The 22,299-nt window shown below is 38.8% G+C and overlaps 1 protein-coding gene across 6 annotated transcripts in view; it reads right to left on the bottom strand.

Annotated features, from left to right (window-relative positions):
• The window catches only part of PLEKHM3 (pleckstrin homology domain containing M3), a 209,441-nt gene that overhangs the window by 165,696 nt on the left and 21,446 nt on the right, over window positions 1-22,299 (bottom strand). For all 6 annotated transcript variants that reach the window (XR_011968868.1, XM_072617409.1, XM_072617410.1 and 3 more), the window contains exon 3: window positions 8,964-9,893. Coding sequence is in view for 5 of the 6 variants with exons in the window: in XM_072617409.1 (XP_072473510.1) it covers window positions 8,964-9,893 (930 nt within the window). In the remaining variant the exon portion in view is untranslated. The remainder of the gene's footprint in view (window positions 1-8,963; window positions 9,894-22,299) is intronic.

Here is a 22,299-nt window from a genome sequence, read left to right on the forward strand (position 1 = left end):
AAAAAGAAGCTAAACATAAAGGGGTACAAGAACTTTTCAGACCAAAGTACAGTAACAAAGACCAGGAGGAATGAACAGTTGAAATAAAAAAAGGCAAGCACAGCTATGGTCTATGAAGTTCTGGGAGGTCTATCAAAAGATCTCTGTCTTCTGAAATTCAAAATGGTTTTACATCTTCTGAACAGTATCAAAGAATATCATGTGACTTCTATGATGAGAATACCAGCAATAAATCAGAAAAGCAAATTTATAGCCTACAAGATCATGTTGCCTACATTTAATAAGTGACTGAACGTCCTTCTGAGCTTTAGTGTATATATCAACAAATAATATTTTAATACTTTAGTATAATATTCTTCTACACCATCACATGAATTCTTTATTTATTTATTAATTTCTATACATATATGCAAATAATATGTATGGAATTTAAAACAGGTTTTGCTCGGAAGGGTGCTTACACACCTTTGACAAGGGTACTGGTTACATGAAGGGAAAGAATGGGGAAGATGCAAGAGATGTTGTGGAGGCAGAACGGACAGGACTTGGCAATGACTGGCTTGAGGGAGAATGAAGAGCTGTGCCTGACCCAGAGGTTGTGAGCAGGAGCCTGGAAGAATGTTAGTGCCTGTGTTAAAAATGGGGGAGGTCAGGAGAGGAATGAGCTGGGGAAGAAAGAATGAGTTGTTCTGAACATACTGAATTTATATTTTGTGATTGAGAACTACTCTGGCATATTCATAGTCACTGCCAGTGCTGTGAATATTGCCTTGGTGATACAACAGGAAATTCAGTTTGAATTTTCAAAAGGCATTAGATGATGTGGGAATGCAGTTTAGGAGAAAGATTAACAACCAAATGCTTAGATCTGAGAGTTATCTCCACAGCTGGCAATTAAAACCACGGGAACTTTGAGATCACTGAGGGAAAAAAAAAGAGGGTCCAGGTTGGTGGAGTTTAGCGAGAGAACCTTGAAGTATGCCTCAGGGGTAAGACAAGGATAATGATTCAGGAAGAGACTTGGAAGGAGCCACCAGACAGGAGAAGAAGTAAAAAACCCAGGGGAGAGAAACTGATTACTCAGGAGAGGGTGGTCAACAGTGTCAAATGCATCAAGAAAGATTAGGACTAAGAAATAGCAATTCGATTTGGTAATTAAGAGACTGTTATTAACTCAGGAGAGAGAAGTTTCAGTTGAGGAATGAAGCAGAAAGCTAGGCTGGAAGGGTTTGAGAAGAGAGCTGAGGTTAAGATTACTGAGTCCAAGAGTATGGACAGCTCGTGGTTTACACCCCTTCCTTCTTGGTAGCGTGACGAGATTGTAGGGTCAAGTGAGAGATTTTAAGGACCAAGTGAGAGATTTTAAGGACCCGAGGAGACATGGATAAACGATCCTATTTCCGGTCTTATAGATATCAGATTTTCCTGTACATTTCTCACTACTATTCTAAGTCTGTCCATTTTCTGTTCTAAAGGTGCAGGGTTTTGTTAGGTTTTTCGCAGCTTTGTTCTTTCTTCTGGAGATACCTCACTGACTTTCTGTTATCCCACAGAAGTCATTCATTATACTGGGATCTCACTTTGCCGGTCATTTCTTTGCAGCTCTATTAGTTTTCCCGCGAGGTTGTTCCCATGCGAATCTTTCTGTCCCCTTCTTCTGGTCGTTCTTTCACTTTATTTGGTGCTCCTCTTTACCAGTCAAGCTCAAAGTCTGCTGGGCTCCCAAGCCAGCCATCCTTGCCCAGACAGGCTCCACGCCCAGTTTACCAGGACTCCCACTGGAGAACAGAGTACAGCGAAAAAGGTACCTCACCTTCCCCCACTCTACTCAAGGACTTGGCTATCAGCAACCTCTTTCTTCTACTTCCATAACAACCAGTAACAAACAGCAGCAATGTCTTACATGTATGCACTTCAGATTTACAAAGCATTTCCTTCGCAACAACTCTGTAAGGTAGGCAATTACACTGACTTCAATTCAATAAGCGTTGACTGAACAACTACCAAGTGCCAGGCACTGTGACAAGCACTAAGGACACAAAGAGAAACACCAGACTTTGTGCTTAAAGAGCTTACATTCTTCTGTGGGAACACACTATGCACAAAGATAAGGGATGCTGATGTCTTGTAAGAACTGGTAGAAGAATGGGGGCGGTGGGGTGACGGCTGTTTTTAGGCTGTCACACAGAAGACTGGACCCAGAGGGAAGAGCCAGGAGCAAAGACGGGAAGTCGCAAGAAGGCAGATTTCAGCTTCCTTCCCAGCAATCACAACTGTGTGAAAGTGGAACTGCTAAGGCAAGTGTTATTGCCTCCACTTTACAGATGATCTGTTTTTGTTACCCAAGGGACCACTGCTCTATAAGGGTAATCATACACAATCTCATCAATAATAAAAACTCAGAAGGAGTCTATGATCTGGAAAAACAATTCACACTGTCAAAATTGGTCTTTTGGTTTGGGGAATGTGTGTTTGTGTGTGTGTGTGTGTGTGTGTGTGTGTGTGTGTGTGTGTGACAGTCATAAAAATAAAACATACCTATTTCCCTAGAAAATGTGAAATGTAGTTACACAAATACGATTCCCTTACCAGACGCTGAAATTTTAAAAATTTTTAAAAGTTTGTTTAGAGTTCAATATAAAATGTTTGTAGTGATGCTCTGTACTAGGAAGCCTACAGTACTTTGCCTGAACTCATTTGTACAGATGTTCAGAAAATCAGCTCCTCTTTTTCTTAAAAGTTGACAGCATGGAGAGTTTGCCCTGAGGCCAATGAGTAACAATGACCAACATGGAAACATTGCTTCCTTCAGATTTAATGAATAATTAACTACCACAAACATGTCAAGAGGCTTGTAAAGCTAAGTTAAAGGTACCTTTCCCATCCAAACACCAATAAAACATATAACAAAGCTTTGCAAAAAAAAAAAAAAATGGCCTCCACTTATCACATGGCTTGCCATGTGATATTAGAAATGCTAGGACTGTTTGCTTAGTATATTATTTTTTGTTAGCAACTTGAAATTATTTCTTTTCCCAGCTGTAACCTTCAGTCTGTTAAATTAGAGGTTTAAGCTATAGCTGAGCTGGGTGAACATAAAAGGATGATCCATTAATTATATATCTCATCTTAATGAAACTTTGAGCACCTTTCAAGATACAGTTACTGTGACATTTAGCTAGATTTTACCCTTATATGGTCACAATGATCTGGAAGTGAGGATCACGCAAAATATGGGTTCACAATTTTTGATTGCAACATGGAATGTCAGAGCAAATATTGAGAGGAAGAAGGCAGTATAGGGAAATATGGGAGGAACCTCTTTTATGCAAAGACAGTGCAGACATCCGTTCCCACAAATGGGAAACTTGTTTTTGAACTCTCCTGACCCTCATGCACCCACAATCTGTACTCCTCCACCACCATCCCCTTTTCCTCTTAGGACTACATCTCACACTGTGGCTTTGTCTTCCCCAGAGCTGGGGGAAGGGGAAGTTAGCCCCCAAGATAAACTAGTCAAAAGCTATGCGCCACAATCCTCTCTACCTGTTTGTGAATGTCAGCTGGGAGCAGACCTTGGAAAGCTCTGGAAAAAAAAAAAAGGAAAGGGGTAGAGGGAGAAAAGGGGAGAGGGAGGACAAAGAAACCAGAGAGTGCAATTCAAACAAAAATGAAATAAAACACACACACACTCAGGCACACAAAGAAAGGGAAAAAATGTCCCCACCAGGTCCTCCCAACTTACTTCTTTATCAGAGGTTCATTGTCAATCAATTAGCCAAGACAGCAGGGGTCTGTGGGGTGCGGGCAGCATGGGAAACAATGGGCAGCCCTGTTGTATTACTGTTTAATCACTTTTACTAAATAAATAGAGCAGCCCTGAGGTGCTGTCATGTCAAGGGAATTTAGAACAAAAAAAACTTCATTTTTCATTGGTCATTATTTTTTTTTCCTGCAGGACAAGAGAGGGTTATTACTGTAGCCTTAAGTTCCATCTTTGTGTTTCTTGCCTTTGATTCCACTCGGACCCTGCCACTTTCTGGCACTAATTTGTCAGGCTGAACAAAGAAGGGATTTGTACCTCCTGTAAGGTCTCAATTAGGAGTGGCTTCTGCTGTATTCTGTGCCATTCAGACGCGACACAATGACGGTAATTACAGGAATTTGCACTAAATGGCAGAAGAATTCACAGCAAAACTTTTTTCTCCCCCTCCAGCGAGTCCCTCCCCAAGGCTGGAAACCGCCCCCTCCCCCAGAGAGCTCTTCCCGATGCCCCAACGCGGCCAGGGAGGTTAAACAGCAGCAACCGCCTAGTGCGAAAGGGAGGCAGGGGACACCCCAGGCTCCCGGGTCGTCCTCCGCTCTCCTCGGGCGGAGTTTTTATTTTCCACCTGAGTGCTGAAATAGGGGAACAGCGCTGCTCACAGGGCGGGAAGCCTTGGAAACATTCTTGCGTGTGCTGTCACCACTCGTTTAGATAAGCAGCTGAGTTCTTTTTCGAAGGGATTCTGACAGTTAGGCTTCTGGATTTTTAGACAATTCAACAAAACTCTGCTGCCAACTGAATGCTATGTCCGTTTCACATTCTGCAATTCCCTGCACGGATACATTCATCCATAGCCAGACTTCTCTAGATGCTGGGCTGCTTCTCACAACCTCCAGCATCTTGGATGTGGCAGAGCATTAACTCAGAAGCACTTAGAGAGGATGCTTAATTGGTGGTTTTTACCCTGCTTGACGAAGAGGCAGGGGAATGTAAGAACAGAAAGGCAGCCCTGAAGCCTCTAAGATGTGACTTTAAGTCCTGTCTGAGAGAGACTAGTTGCTGACCATGGGAAAGTCCCTTAAACTTTCAGAGCCAGGCAGCTCTCAAAAACTGTAAAGTTATAGCTGAATTGAAGGGAGCTTCCCTTACTGAAAGCAGTACAGGACTCCTAAGTCCAGACATCACTACCAATAATTCCGACAGAAGACATGATGACAATGTCTTATCAACCAATTAATATTTTAATGACACCTACCTCTTACCTATGGTTAAAGTAACATATTATATGGTTTTATAAATTTATTACATATTACATGGTTTATTACATGGTCTCACATAGTAGTTGTGAGAAAGTAATTTGCAAATCTTAAACAACTTTATTCCTCAAAAGCTGTTCATAAAATTAGATGTATAAAATGAGGCCATTGAAATGCTAATTTCCCTTAAATATCACTTTATCATCTGGTACTTATGGAATAATATGTGTATTCTCTGTTCAAAAGCCTTCATGGGCCCTCTGTTTAGTATTATGGTAGATCTAAATTCTTTTTCCTGGCTTTCAAGGCCCTCTATAATCTTGCCTGGCCCTGCCTCTCCCACTTTTATTTTTCCACTACTTTCCTCCCTTTCAATAACTGAGGTATCTCCTTTGTCCCATGAATACAGTCAACCTCACTTCTGCCTCCATGTCTACTTCACATAGCCTCCTCTCCCTCAAATCCTGGCCCAATCTCTGTTGTCATTAGCTTGATAGATCAGTTTCTTCATCTATAAAATGTGGGGGTGGTACCACTGCAGATGATTCCTATGACTTTTCTGAGCTTCGACATTCTATTATTTTAAATCCTTGCATCCTTTGAATCTGCTGCAGCTCTGTCTCCTGAATGAATCCTTCACTGACTCTCTGAACTCTCCCTGGAGGCAGCCTGGTATAGGGGAAGAACCAGCGGACTGGGTCAGAAGACCTGACTCTGGGCTCCATTAGCACTTACCTCGCTGTGAGACCTTGAACAAACTGCTTCACTCCTCTGGGTGATTTATTTATTTGTGAAAAAAGTCCCTTCCACTTGTGTAACTCTAGGAGTCTGACCAAGAAAATGTTCTCAAATGCTCCTCAGCTCCGACATTCTGAGATATTTTGATTTTCCCTTTCTCTGAATTCCTAGAGCACCTATGCAGTCAATAATGTCATACAGTTTAGCACCGAATTCTGCGGGCTGCTATTTGTTTCCTACATGTTTTAAATCTCTTTATCTCTTGCAGTATGTTGATCAATAAATACAGACTGCTTGTTCTAATTGATGGTATTCTAGACACACTGAGAAGTTTATTACTTATAGGAAATCAGAGGTCAAATGCTTTGGTAAAATTAAGAAACCTTTGTAATTCAAAAAACTACTTCTTAATTTATTGGCTTTCAAATCTCTAACTCTCTCTAGGTACACATGCCTATAGACTCATTTATAGCCACTCAGCAATTTGTATAGCTAAGCATCAAATCTTTCAACTGAAGATTATATCATAGTGCCCTAATAAGCAATGTATATACACACACATTATGCAGACTTACAATTAGGAATGTACACACATCAATAAAGTAGTAAAAAGACAGGCTCATGAAATAAGAAATCTAGTCATGTAAATACAAAGTAAAACAAGTTTTCAAAAGCCAGACCTCAGGACTTTCAGAATGATCCTGTTCTCCCTTCTCTCTGGAAGACATATAAAAGATTTAGAGGAACACAGAAAATTCTTTTCCTTACAGAAAGCATCTTGTAAAACAAGAGCATTTACAATACTTAGTGAACCGAAAAGCCAGCATTTGTGGCTCCCCTAGGGAACAGCAAATGAATGACACCCTAGGAAAGAGTTCCCCGATGGAATTTCGTATCCTTTTTTACATTTTATGATTCTCCCCATGTTTAAAGGGGGGAGGCAATAAGAAATGTTAACATGAAAAAACATTTCCTCTAAATAGTAAAGGTTTAAAAACTATGAGTTGATGCTTAGCATATTATGAAAAGCTGGGTTCAATTTAAAAATACATATTGCAGGTGCTAAACATTTTTCTATCAAATTCTTCCTTCCACACCTAAACCTGTATACATATGTTTTAGTCTAGTCATAAGGTTACTACTAAGTTAAGAATCATCAGGTCAAGTCTAACTATATTTGAGAAATATAAATCCATTAAAAATATTATTCTGCCATTATGACCTCTGAATACGAACAGAATATCAATAGAGAACATTTAAAAGACAAATACTCCATTGTATCATTTAGAAGTTATCCTTCTTTTTCCTTTTGGGACTCTGCCCCCTACAGGACACACAGACTGGACGCAGCCCTTCCCGAAGTGAGCAGAGGCTGTAAGGAAGGCGAAATCCTTCTCCTCTAGAAAGTCTCACACTTCAAGGATTCAGAGAAATCCTTATTATGCATTCCCCTCTCCCCTCACCCCTAATTACAGGACTGCATCTTTTCCTAGTATATTCTTAATAGAACACAGGAGAGATCTGAGAAAACTTAAGACTTTCAAACCAACAATACTCAATATTTCTTGAATGCTCTCCTCATTACTACTTCTACTTCCTCTCGACCCCTGTGATTGACACAACATCTATTCAGCAGATTTTAGTTTACATTATTCTGTACTATAGATGTCTGCTGAATATCACTGTCATATTGTGGGCAAAAGAGGACTTAATTCAATAATCAATATCCATTTAAGCAAATGCTGTCTTTCCCCCAAAAGGGACATCATTATTGTATCACTCAATGTGTATTTTTCTACTGTATCTTCATTAGTTCAAAAATTTCATTTGTTAATTCAGAAAGCAAGGACTGAAATCCACAATTTAGTCACAGCCAAGAACACGTTTCTTGTTTATCCTTAACTTCTAGCTCTTCTGTCTTGTTTCTTAAAAAAAAAAAAAAGTCCTGAAAAAAAAATTCTCCTCCCCCTAAAACCCAGAAATTTAAAAGACAGGAATGCAAATTTTCTCTATTAGACAAAAATTTTCTTTTATTCTTAACCTCATTGCTCATAAATTGTGAGTGGAGTTTATTTCAAGAAGGATGATTTTTTAAATGGATCCTATTTAAATTATTCTACAGATAAATCCTATCTTATTTAAGTAATGAAATTTAGATAATTACTTCAAATTAGGATTTTCCCAGAACAACAAATTTAGTTTTGGGGAAGAAAGAAGTAGTTTTGAAATAACATGAATTGACCAAAATCCCTTTTTCTAATATTCTATAGCAATATAGTTGCTCTAGAAGATGTCAGCTGTTCCATTCTTCCCCCCTGAAAATGAGGTACTGGTTCATTAGATGGGTATGAACAGTTACCTGCTAAATAAGTGATTATTTTTATTTTAGCCAGCCCTAAACGTTCTTTAGGGGACAGTGTTCCAGATTCTCACTGAGGAGGATCAAGAACTGCCAATACTTTTTACTGATATCTTTTTAAAAAAAACAAAGCATTACCTACATTTCCCAACTGTCTATCTCTGGTGCCCTATTCCAAAGAACAATACCTTATAACACAGAGTAAAAAAAGAGGTTTAGAAAAATCAGCTCAGTAAAATTAACCAACATACTGAAAAATTCTGACAATATATGCAGTGTCCCCCACCTCTGCAAAGCCGTGGGTGAGTCTTCTCATATTTCTTCTTAGAAGTAGTCCTTTCTAAGACAGTTGTGAGCCTATCTCTGGAGTCACAATTCTTACCTGGAGCCAAATGTGCAATAACCCTTATTCAGAGACCTCTGGTGGCTGTAATCCTTAGCAAGAGTCAGAAGGCCTGAGTTCTAGTTCTATTTATGCTTTGGTCAAATGGCCTTTGATCCTGAAGATCTGGAGAAATCTAGGCAAGTCACTGCCCTTCTGGGGGGTCTCAGTTTTCTTATATGGAAAATGATGGGGGGGGGGGCTGGACTAGATGGTTTTTTAGGACACTTCCAATACTAGATCTATGATCCTATGATTATATAACTCCATAAAATGGTCTACAATCACTGTTTGCATGAGAATGGGTTAATGTTTTAAACAGCTTTTGATTTCAAGAGAAGGTACTTTCATTAATGGAAAATATCTTTGTTTCTGGAGGAAATTTTTATAATATTTTCAAGGTATTCTGAATTTCCTTTAATTATATTTTAGGATGGAAATAAAATATACTTTGCTTCTTACCTGCACACTTAAAACTCTGAGCTGTGAGACCTCTCTCCAAGGACAAGGTTGTGAGAATACTCAGGAAACTGGTAGTCACAGACTGACGTTTGCTCTTCCTGAGATCATGCCCACCCATTTGGTCCCTAGATTTGTTTCTAAGAGTAACTTGTAGGTTTTGCCCTACACTCCTCGCTGCATTGGCAGCTGTTTTCAGGGCCTCCATCCATTCTTGTGCCCTTTGCTGAGTCTCGGCTCGTAGGCGGAGAACATCTTGTGGGAAAATGACTTGAAAACAGGAGTCACAGTCATCCAGGTTGTCAGTTTGAACAGCCAGGCATACATCAACATTGTAGCTCAGCAGGGGATCCTCATCTAGTCGACCAGGCTGAAAAGCCATCAGATAGGCTTTACTCAATACAAATGTAAAAGCTTTCCAATTATTTTGAACAGTGAGTCTATAGAGTGTCCCAGACTTGAGGATGTTCTGGTACTGCTTAGAGCTGTCTATGAAAGAAGTTGACTGGAGCAGCCCATTGGATTTCTGTAAGCACTGAGTATGAAGAAAGGCATCATGTCCCAGGACTGATGAGTTTTCCAGCTCATCGCGCTGCCCCATGTAAGCTGGCACTGCAGCATGTATTACCTCCCAAAGCTTCTGTCCCCAATCCATGGCTTCCCATGGTGACTCTGCCTTCAGTTGTAGCTGAGTGTTGTCAGACAGAACTGTATCCACCACTTTGGTTTCAAGGTTGCCCAGGACCGATATATTCTGGAAGCGTGAAAGCTGGTAAGTGGCATAAAGGTTTTGATTGCCACTGTTATCAAGACAGTAGAAGTAGAGATTATATGGTGAAAGTTCAGCATAACAGCTTTGCCAGTAACTGTCATGATCTTTCCTAACTTCAAGGTAACCCTTCTTCAGAATATTTGGGAATGTTTGTCTATGTTCTGGAAGAAAAAAATTTTAAAAAACCTGATTAGTTTTGAAAACTCAAGTATATATCATTTTAATTCATATTAAACAGAATGTAATCTGGTTGTTCATATCTGGTGAGATATAAAAGGGGAAGTGGGAAAAATTGTATTCTAAAAAAAAATTAGAAGGAATTCAACAGATTACCTATTCTAACTGCTTTTTACATGTGAGGAAACTGGGACTTACTGGGGTAATGAGATTAATCAAAAGTCACACAGCTACTAAGTGAAATTCAACCCAGGGCTACGGATTCCAAATTTAATGGACTTCTTACTACATCATAGTTATGGGGATAATCTTATCCTAAATTTCAATCATGAAAGATGCTACCCCCTAAGTCTTAGCACAAACATATTCAAATAAACCATGACATATTAGAGAACAGTATAACTCACCCCTTTGGGGCACAGGTCCTTCACTTACAAAATGACTGCACTACCTATAGCATAGTGACAGAGATGCCAAAAAAAGAGAAAAAGTAAAAAGCATCAGTGAGACTTTTAAAAATGTGAATAGAAGAGAACAGAAAAGAAGTGCAGTGGGAGACAAGAAGAGCAGCACTGGGACGAATGTGCTGAACTGTTAATATATAGTTTACAAAGTCAGTCTGCGTATAACAGAGATTCCTGGTCTCATACAGTCTTCCTTTTTTTGCTCTTCTTTGTATTTGGAAATGTTCAGGTCTGATATGAGAGCTCATCAGAGAATTACAAAAGAATGACAGTAATGCAGTAACTACGTAATAAACAAAAATAAAATAAGTAACAAACGTTGAGTCAAAATATGAAAATTTCAATTAGGCCTATAGTCTTACACTTGCGGCCTTGAGGCCACACGTGGCACTCTAGGTCCTCAAGTGCAGTCCTTTGACTGAATCCAAACTACACAAAAGAAATTCCCTCATTTATAAAAGGATTTGTTCTGTAAAACTTGGACTCGGTCAAAAGGCCACACCCAAGGACCTAGAAGGGCACATGTGGCCTTGAGGCTGAGGCTGCAGGCTCCTCACCCCTGGGAGGGGGACTACAGGTATATGTGACATCAAATATTTTTAATGTGTTGGTTTCCTAATTTTTTTCCCTCTTTTTAATTGGTCCAAACATCTGAGTTCATTGGTGTAGGGAACTTCTGGTAAAAAATTCCATTTACCAATGCATAATAGCAACTCTTCAGCAACTTAAATATTCAGAGACTTTTCAGGAACTCTTAAGAGGTTAAATGACTTGCCCAAAGTCACTCAGAAAGTATGTCTTCTGAACCTCTAAAGCCAACTCTCTTCCCCCCCTCCATCCAGCCTTCCTTCCATTCTCTACACATTGCCTCCAGAGGCTCGGTCTTTATGTGTGCTGCCTAAATCTGAGGTTCCTACTGTATCTCCATCTGTCCAAGCCACAAATTTGTAATAATAAAATGCAGTAATTTACTGTCTTAACAAAACCTGATTGTCATTTGGGTAATTTTCCTTATGCCTTATCACTGCACATTTCAGGCTGGAACTATTCTCTACTTGTTATTTTGTTTTCTGAGGAGTTTCCCAAATTTTAACTTAGTAAGACTGGATACAAATATAAATAAGTTTAACCATTCCCTAAAGAGGACAAATACAATTCCCAAAGGTTGTGAAAGAAGAGAAAAATATAGAACTAGATTTTAAAATAGCAAATAATCAAAAGAAATGAAAGTCAAAGAAAACCTAATTTTATTTGCTCTCCATCTCCAGCTCTGACATTCATTAGTATTTCTGTGCTAACTCAAAAGCCATTAATTTCTTTGAAACCTACACTAATCTCTTTGTAACTATAGATAATGGAGCAGTATTATCCTCTAATCATCTTACTTTTCTGTTAATCCAATAAGGGAAGCAGAGCTGTCAGAGACACTGCCATAGTGCCTGCCCCTTTCATTTCTATCAAGTACAGATGATAGGTTCAACCTACTTCACAATAACACTCACGCTTCCCTCCAACATCCCTCTGAGGACCCACAAGCTCACCTGCTTTACAGTGAGGAAATAAAAGCTATCTCTATTAGAAAGGAATTTTCCTCCCATCTCCCTGCATTCATCGAGTGCTTTACTATAGCTCCTGTAAATTAAGACTTCTTTAACTGGGGAAAAAATCAGCAGTCAGCTCAATTAAAACAAATTTATCATACTCTACAAGCCGGATGAATGGATGCTGGCAGAAGGCATATTAATGAAGAAGTCCTATTACTATCTCTTCAGTGTACTCCTTTTTTTCGTTTCATTGATGTACAATGAAGGTAAAGATATCCATTCAGTGTTCCTCAATTTCTGCCCAATAGCATCTCTTATCTTTGCTGCCTCTTTTATCTATTATTTCTAAACAGGGAAATTAAGTTGAGGCAAAGAAAGAGGATTAATATAGTGCATTTTGCACTATACTGTCTTGAAAAAAAAGTAACTGAAGATATTTTGTGATGTACCTCTTCTTCTCTGAATAGCTTTTTTATATAATGAAGTGCATGTATATGCGCTTTATATACATATAACATATATATGCTTATATGTATACATGTTTATATATATGCTCATATACATATGATTTTGGAGGTCCAGCCACCTAATATTTCTTTTTCTTTATATTAAATTATTTTTATTGATCCTACATTGGTAAATCAGAGCTATCTAGTCAAATATAGAAATTTAATCAGCTTACTGTTTTTCTATTCTTGCCTGAATTGATGACCTCTTTCAGTTAATGTTCTTTCTCATACACTATTAGTTTCATTCAAAAATAACACAATCATTATATTCCCCAAAGTCCTCTTCTAAAGCTTAACACTGAGGCTTCTTTATGACATTAGAGATCCAGAAAGCAAAAGCACAAGAAAGTGCTCTGCATTTGGAAAAGGTCTATGTCCAGACTCAGTGATGGACTGACTGCGCACCGGTCACTCCAAGATCAGCTCAGCTAACGGTAGAGAAGATAACTACCAGGTGGCTGGTCACCAGAGGGCAGGGGGTTGGCTATTTGTGACCACAGCAGCTTAGGAAGACTGTGTACTGAAGGCTCGGGAGTCATGGATTGCATTAGTGGAACAGTGTTGGGCTCACTTGTTTCAGTCATGTCTGGCTCTGGGACAGCATTTAGGGTTTTCTTGGCAAAGACACGGCAGTGATTTGCCATTTCTTTCTCCAGCTCTTTCTATGGATGAGGAAACTAAGGCAAACAGAGTTAAGTGACTTGGCCAGGGTCACACTGCTAGTACGTGTCTGAGATCAGATATGAACTCAGGTCTTCCTGACTCTAGGCCTACTCCGCTGCTCACTGCACCACCTAGCGGTCCCAACAGCAATAAAAAAATCACACATTTTTAAAAAGGTAATTAAATATACAACCAAATAATTTTATTATAGATTCTTCAGATATATCTTTAAAATAATATTTCCATTTCACCAATATAGAATCACAAAAAGGTAACTTTAGTGAGACAATGCTTCCTTGTTAAAAACTGGTTGCTTTCCTATTTATTGCCTTTCTACATTTTGTTAAAGCTCTGGCTCATCTCGTTTCCTTTTCTGGTATAGATCCTAATTCCTTCTTGACATGCAACAGTGTTCTGTACATAGCAGGTATTTAATAATTGTTAGTGACCAAAGAGGAAATGAGTAATTTACCAGCCAGACATCTTTTGTAATCAATGCCACCATCCCATTTCATTAAGAACAACTTAACTCTGTGGGATGGAAAGATTTTCTAACTGGCTTTCTTTTCTGTAGACTTGAATGATAATGTTTAAGGAAGAACTTTTATAATAACCAAAGCAGAAATGTGGTGATTTAATGTGTATTTCTTTAAGAAAAACAACAACTGGACCTGCCAATTCAGAAAACAAGAACAAGCTGGGGAACAAATTCCACCCAACTTCCAGCACTGGCTCCATGCCCCTCTGCCATTTGGGAAGCACTGTAGTGATCCCTGAAGAATGTCATTGCCATGTGAATCAGGAAAACAGGAAGCTCTAGCCGAAGGCTTCTATCTATTCTCCATGATCATGGTTACTTTAAGGGCAATACTGCAAGACAAAGTCACTCTCTTTATTGTGTTATACAAAAAATGGGTCAGCTTTTAATACAAGAATAACATCTGGTAAAAACATTTTTATGAAATTCCCTACTACTGAATTCCCTTCCCTCCCACAGCTGCACCCAGACCAAATGTTTAGGATACTAGAATTCATTTTCTTCTCATAAAGGTCACAAACATATTTATGAAATGAAACAGTGAGAACCAATCTTGAATGCCCTATAGAAAGCAGGCACTCAAGTGAACTCAGTTCTTCAAATATGTAAGGCAGGTTTTGGAAATCCATTTTTTAAGCAGCAAGATCTAAAATCTATCTCTAGCTCATTGGTATTATGTACAGTAAAGGCCCTCAGTTCATCCCTTAATGAATATCCTAGCTAGTCAGTAGGCCATGGGTCAGTCAGAGAGAGTGGAAGGTCTACGGAAGTCTCTTTAGCCTAAGCCTTTCCCAGTTGAAAAGTTTCTAACCACTTTCATAGTCACATTTCTATAGCTTTAAAATTATTTTTATTGCTCATTTTGACTAAGTGTTTGTACTCATAAATTACAATCAAATGTATTCTCTTACAAAGATTATCTGAGTCTGACTCTAGACCAAAGCAAACAAGACAAAAATTGTTAAATATTTATTATTAAACGGAATTCAGTATGAAACAGCTCAATCTTGGGTTCTATAGCCATGATTCTGTGGGGTTTAAATACCACAGGATCTCATTCTAAACCAATTCTGTACTAGAAGATAGTCTCATAGCACACATTTTAAAGAGAACATTAAAATAAGGTTTCCTATGTATTGCTGTAATTTCCAAAAACCCAAATAATGGTCATTCAGAGGCAGCCTTATCTAATGGCAGAAGGCTAGAATCAGGAAATACAGCTTTTATTTCAGCATAGTGCATTGTAATTTCATCGGCCAATACCAAAGCAAATCACAATCCGGTCGTAAGTGATAGTTTTAGAGAGCTGCCTCAGGTCTTAAAAGTAATAGCCAAAGTGAACTGGAAGTCTAGGTCTCCCTGACTCTAAACCCTGTTTGCCTTTCACCTGCTCTGCTCCTCTACTGCAGCATAACCTCAGAGCACTCTCAATCCCTCTGTCCTTTAGATTCTGTTGTCACAGGATCATTAGGGGAACTGCAGAGGGGTATGGTGTGGTGAGAAAGGCCCAGGATGGTCCAGGGCTTCAGATTTGGAATGGGAATGAAATGAAACACTTGACTGTCTAACAATTGACAAAAGATTTAGTTATCTGCAGAATGTGAAGGACACTCACCCAAAATACAGCTTCACTCTGTGTTGGCCATGCTGGTACAACAGTCAAGCCTAAGAGTAGGGTTCCCAACTTCTCACAGCAAGCTTTAGTATTTGGGCCACCAGTCAGAAATCAATTAGGTTTCAAGGATGATATCAATATTTTTTAAGGAAAGACTAGTCTAAATCATTAGTCTAATTTAAGACAGCAGTCTTAACTACTTGGTAGCTAAGGCATAATTACCCATTTGGATGTAGTCTCTTCTGCCACTGATGCCAAGATTTACCGTTTCCTGGCCTATCAGGTAGGGATACCCATGGCAGAGTTAATACCAAATCTCCACTTCTTCAGAGGTTTCTGTTAAGGAGCTGTCCACTTCTTGAAAAAGAGTTAAGTAGTCCAACCTCTCAGCAGAGAACAAGCTGCCTCCCTACAATGCCACCTCCGCACTCTAAACCTTCTCTGGGACAGAGCTGTCCAATGACTCCTGGGTACTTTATTGTCAGAAATGTGGAGGAGTCCCACCAATTCTAGATTATGGTCACCCTTTGGCTCCCCTGAGCTTGGCTTTGCCATTGCCCACTCCAATAACAGTTCTACTGAGTCTTGTACTCTGCCCCACTTGACTGCTTACTGTCACTGGGACCTATAATGCAGCTCTCTGTCGTTGCCTCCCACAAATGTACTTTTTTGGGACCAAGTATTGAAGTAGGACCCTGAGGCGTATTCCAAATGATAGGGCCTGAGCACTACCCCTACAATGAGGTTTGCATTAAGGCCCAATTCAAAGGGGCCCCTCACCTACCCATTAATGAAAATCTCAGGAAGAATCAGTTTTATGGGGTCATAAACATAAGCTATCTCTCCTTTTAAACTTTTTAAACAGATGTAGTTCCCCTCTCTTCAGCAAATAAACTGAAGTGAATTTGGTACATTTGTCCATACCAGTTTCAGAAATGTCTCTCAGCTCCTGGGGAGGATCAAGCATCTATCTATCCTTTCAAATACTTCCCCCAGTGCCTTAGACCAAAGATTTTCAACAAAAGTCCGTGTGACAAAGTTCTCAACGGCTTCCTAAATATCACACAATGTCCCAAGTAGTTCCTTGAGCACAGTTCATAGGCAATCTCCAAATTCCGATCCTTAGGGAGGCCCCATACACACCATAACTGGTGGGTTTAGAGACCACTGTCCTCTCCTAATACAAAATTGAAAAAAACTTTAAAAATAACTGTAGCATTTATCGTTCTTGAAGATGTAGAACTGATTATATGTCTCTAGATGTTAAATCCCAACAATTTACCTTCTAATTTCCCATGTGTCCATGGGGTACGGAGGCACAGGAGCCATCTGGGGACCTTGAGGGGATCTGCCATTCAACCACAAGGACAACAAACTCATTCTGAGCCAGTCCTGTCGATGAGGACAACTGCTGTGGTTCAGGCTATTCTAGCGAGTGCTTCAGGTTGAGAAATGAACTCTTAAGCTAAATAATCGCTATCATAAATAGACCTACTCAGCCATAGCATGGCAAAAATACTCAAGTATAAAGTACAGACTGACTCAAATAGGAATACAGCTTCCTTGTTTTTGTGTTGACCATGCTGGACCACCAAGCAAACCCGAGGGAGAGTCACTCCTACCTCTTCATGGGCTGCCTTTTACAGTCATGCGAGAGCCTTAGCACCTTGAGATTGGTCCTACCCCTTATGGGAATTAGAAATGTGAGCAATCACAATAATTAATGCTGGTCAAGATGGCTCTTTCTACAAAGACCTAGTGCTGGAAAAAATACATTTTGATTTCTAGTTACTTTTTAATTTTTGAACCTAGTGTTCTGAGGTGGTGAATGAAGAAGTTAGGAAAGCTGTTCACTGCACCAATACAATGAATAGCCAAGAATAGGATTTCAGAAAACTGTAATAGTCTAAGAAGAGAAAGTCAATATTAAAAATGTCATTCACTGCCAACATTTCCAACCAAACATTTCTATATGGAAAAGGTTAACTCCTTAAGAATATAGATTTACAAATATTAAAGTATGCCCCAAATAGAAAGTGGATGCATTACTTGTAACCACCCACTATTAGAAGTAGTAGAGTTAGAATAGATCTTTGAGACCCACAGGATGTCAGAACTGGAAGACATCTAGTGTCACCTAGTTCAACTCCTTTAACTTGCAACTAGATTACAACAGCCTCCAGTTTCTGATCTCCTTCAACTTATCTTTCATACTGCTTCCTGAGGAATCTTTTTAAAAGATTTTTAAAATATCATCCTACTTCTCCAGAACCTACAAAGGCTCTCCATTATACTGCATTAAGTCCAAACACCTCTATTTAGCTTTCAGGTCCATCACGATATTGTAATTATTCAACATAATTTCCCACTATTCTTCAATGCACGCTCTTTACTCCAGTCAGGATTTTCTCACTATCCCTTATACTCCACATGCTCATTCACAACCCAGCTCAAATTCGCCTTTCTCCACAGTGTTGTTTCTGATTATAGCCCAACATCGTCCCATTTAAAAATTCCATTACAGTCACAGTAAATGTCACATTCTTTTGTGCTTAATTGTTCTCTCATTATTTCATATGCTACTCTTGTCCCTACTTGTCTCCAATGAAAATGAAAACTTCTTGGGAACAGAAATCCTGTTATACTTACCTTCACATCACATCTTCTGCATCATTTAACATAGTGCTGAATGTAATGTGAGTGCATAGTAAAGAGTCATTGATCAAGTGAAGTAGACTTAGGTTCCAGTGTCTTCCCAGGAGACCTGAGCAATAGTCCAAAACTCATTACTGCCTTGTTATTCACTTCTCTGTACTTTTCTTCCTCTCATCCATAAAATGAAAGAATAAGGCTAGCTAATCTCTAAGGTCAGTCTAGCTCTAAATTCTAAGATTCCTTTCATGAATTTATTTGTGAACTTGGATAAGTCATCTATACCCTTTGATGAATTTTCCTTATCAGCGAAACAGGGGAAAACACCTACCTCTCAAGTTAAATAATAACAATAGCTCATATTTATATAACACTTTTAAATTTTACAAAATGAGTTAGATATCCATTCAGACTAGAGAAAAAAAGACTAACAACTTGTTTGCCAGTTACTCACTCAACAGGAGTTTCTATTCTAAAAACATTATTCTCTTTATATTCCTAATTATGAATAAGAGAGGCACTGTGGAAGTTGATATATTCTTATCAACTTCTCTTCTCCTATGTGATTCTAACCAGAATATCACAAACAGGAGTATTTTAAAAGCTGGAAGAAGACTATTCAATATACAAATATATAAAGGCAATTTTAGAAGATAGAAAAAATAATTATTTGAAAGATCATACAAACCTATTGATATATTTGTCAGAGAAGGTGGATAGAAAAAGATTCCTGCCAGAGCTAAGACTACTAAACGAATAATATTTCAATGTCTTTGCAAAGCCACAAAATTCTAAGACTGTTTGGGAGTTCAGATATAATTCAATGCAATGCCATTATAATGTCTACAAATAATGCTTGAAGAGATGAAGATGTCCCAGGCCACACATAGCTTGACAGACCTAGCAGGATCAGAATTCTGGTATCTTGACTTAGTCTCTTACTCTTTCCACTACAGTACATTGCCTCTTTTATCTGTAGGAAGCCATGAATCCCACATTGCTTTAGACTTGACTTAATTTGGTATCATATATCACTGTTCTCCCTAGCCACATAAGAAAACGCATTTCAGAATCACAGACAGTGAGAACTGGAAGGGATCTCAGCCACATTTTTGTAGGGTTCCCATTCAGAGAAAAATGTTGAAAACTTGTTGATGGGTATATATTTGATTTCTCAGTAGTTTTTTAGTAGCCAGCACTCTTGATCTTAGCCTAAACAGACCGAGAAGCTCATTAGCCTGAATTAAATATTTTAAGCCCTGAATACTAACCACTATTTAAATTCATATTTTCCTGTAGCAACTTTTTTTCTTATGATTTAATTTTGCAAAAGAATGAATCACAAATTCTCTAAGAGGCTATCACTGCTGAACTGTTTCAAGCCCTCCAGAGCACCTTCAACCTCTTCTAGATAAGTCAATCAACCACTTAAAAGCATTTATGAAATCCTTACTATGTACCATGCTAAATGCTAGGCTCTTAGTATAATACAAAGAATGAAACAATCCCTACTCCCAAGGAGTTTGTGTTCTAATAGGAAAGACAAGAAGTACATATGTGGATATGGAGAAAAAATACAAATAGAATAAATACAACTATCTTTGGGAGGGAGTGAGTACTAGAGGAGGAAGAAAGGAGACCAGGAAAGGCTTCATGCAGAAGGTGATGCTTGAGCAAAGCCATGAGTAAGAGAAGGGTTCTGTGAGGAAGAGGAAAGGAGGGAGTACATTCTGGGAATAGGGGATGGCCAGTGAAAAGGCATAAGAGATGGAGAAATAGAGAGACAGTGATCTGGCTGAGGAAGGGGGGCCAATATATAGCACAGCTGGAACAAATAAGTTGGGGCCAGGCTGTGAAAAGCTTAGAAGCTAAATAGGAGTTTATATTTGATACTGGGAGGAGGTGAGGCACCAGAGCTGAATGAACAGAGAAGTGACACAGTCAGATCAACATCTCAGGAAACTCACTTCAGCAGCAGTATGGAATATGGACTCAAGTAGGGAGAAACCTGTGGCAGGGTCACTGAATAGGATGGCATTGCAATAATCTAGGAGAGGGATGAAGAAGGCCAGAACTAAGGCGTTGGTTGTGTGAGAACAAAGAAGGGTCAGATGCAAGGAGACGTTGTAGAGGTGGAAATGGAGAGGTTCACGAACTGATAAGTGAAGTGAGGAAAGTGAGGAGTCAAGGATGACACTCAGGTTGTAAATCTGAAAAATCGGCTGGATGGAAAGTGTGGCCTTCAAAAGGAACAAGGAGTTTGGAAGAGGGGTGGTTTGAGGGAGATAATTTGGCACATGTGGAGCTTGAAATGTCTCTGGGACATCCATTTTGAAATGTCCAATTGGCAACTGATGATGCGCAGGGGAGAGACTGGCACTGGACATAGAGATATTAAGTTCTCTGCATAGAGATGATAATTAAGCCAATAGGAGTTGATGAGATCACCAAGTGAAAGAGTATGTAGATGGAAAAGAAGAGAACCCAGGACTGAACCTTGGAGAACACTCACAGTTAGGGGAGGGATAAGGATGATGAGTCAACAAAGGAACATCAACAAAGTGAAGATCCAGGCTTTTGATAACGATAGTAAACCAAAATGCAATTGCTTAGTGCAAATCCTAAGTCTGTCTCTCTTTCTCTTTCTCCTATTCCACGAGAAAAGGGTGGTGTTGTCATGAGTCACTTGACATTTTCCAGCAGAACTGGAACAAAAACAACAAATAAACAAACAAGAACACAGCAAAGCATTGCCACCACATCTTCAGGAAATAAAAATGACCAAAGTAAAAGGGAAGCTGACCAGGCTTCCTTTGCTGCCAGACTAAAGAAAATGTGAACAACAGGCAGGGATGGAAAAGAGAAGATTTGATTTTGGTAGCTTAGGCTTCCTTAATCCAAAGCAATCAATAAGGATTTTTTTTGAATACTCAACTTTTATAATTTTAACAGCATTCCCCCTAAAGTACACTTCCCAAAGTTACCACCAGTCTCTTAGGAAGCTACTCTAAACATTTATAAAGAGCTAAAAATCTTTTTTCAGCTGAAAATCTAAATGAATTTATCAAGATAAATTTGTTGTTCAGTTGTTCAGTGATGTCCAACTCTTCATGACCCTGTGGACCAGAGCATGCTAATACTGTCCATGTGGTTTTCTCGACAGATACTGGAGTGGCTTGCCATTTCCTTTTCCAGTGCATCACTATACATACATTAACTCAAATATGGCTTACTTACCTTTCTCTATTAATGGGCAGGTAAGCGTGTACATAAGCGCATAAAATAAGACTAGAACAATGGAAATCAATGAATCAAATGAATTTGAAATCAAAGAATCCGAGTTTAAATCCCAGTTATGCTTCTTAACTACCTATGCAATTCTGAGCAAGTCATTCTCTGAAACTTAATTTACTCATCTGTAAAATGATCAGTAAGTTAAGATGTAATAATAGTAAACTAGATCTTAAAAGTCACTTTTAGCTCTCAATCCTACGCTCATATAATTTATCACCTTCATCCAATGCTTTTTTTTGGTTAGCTAACTCCTTATATAATAAATTCTTTAATGTCAGGGGCACTATATCCTCCATAGTAAATGAAACCCTCTAACACATCTCAATGCTACACAGACACATGAAAATAAGGTGCTTATGATGAGGAGGGATAAAGATCAACCACAGATTGAACCAAGAACACATTTTCAAAAGATTTAGTATTTATATTTACATTCATACTTTAAAATGAGATAAGAAATGGGGAAAATGTGATAATGCACATAAAATGCTTTGTAGTAATAAAATTATCTAAATGCTGGCTAGGTTTTTTATGTAAACTCTAATCATCAGTGCTGAATTCTACACTGGTGGTCATCTTTGTTCATCTGGTTGATGTTCATTTTTTAACTTTTCCTAACCAGTGACAAATTCATTAATTTTAAGTGTTGTGAACCACTACTCCTAGGATGTCGCCTTCAGAAATGTCTATTTTCCAAAAATCCATCCTCGTTTGTTTTGTGACCACAGATACTATGCTAAAATATGACAAGAGTCTTCCTGAAATTTTGAAGGCCTTGGAACTACCAAATACAAAGTTAAGAATGCAATGTTAATACTAGAGGTGTCAAATACATAGCTCACAAGCTGCATGTAGCCCACAACACTCCACAGTGCAGCCCGAACTAGATTAAAGGGCACCTGGGAAATATTTAACAAAATAAATCACAGTACAATAAAACAGATAATATTACATTTCAAAATTAAATCAACATGTGACCTGCAGGATTTCTTACATAGGATTTTGTGGCCTGAATTTGACACCACTACACTACACTAATCTGGAATGCCATTTCTTTTATCCATTTTCTAACTATATGGCAGGGTAAAGAGAATAAGATATTGGATGCTCA

Source organism: Notamacropus eugenii, chromosome 6 (genome assembly GCF_028372415.1).
Source record: "Notamacropus eugenii isolate mMacEug1 chromosome 6, mMacEug1.pri_v2, whole genome shotgun sequence".
Lineage (NCBI taxonomy): Eukaryota > Metazoa > Chordata > Mammalia > Diprotodontia > Macropodidae > Notamacropus > Notamacropus eugenii.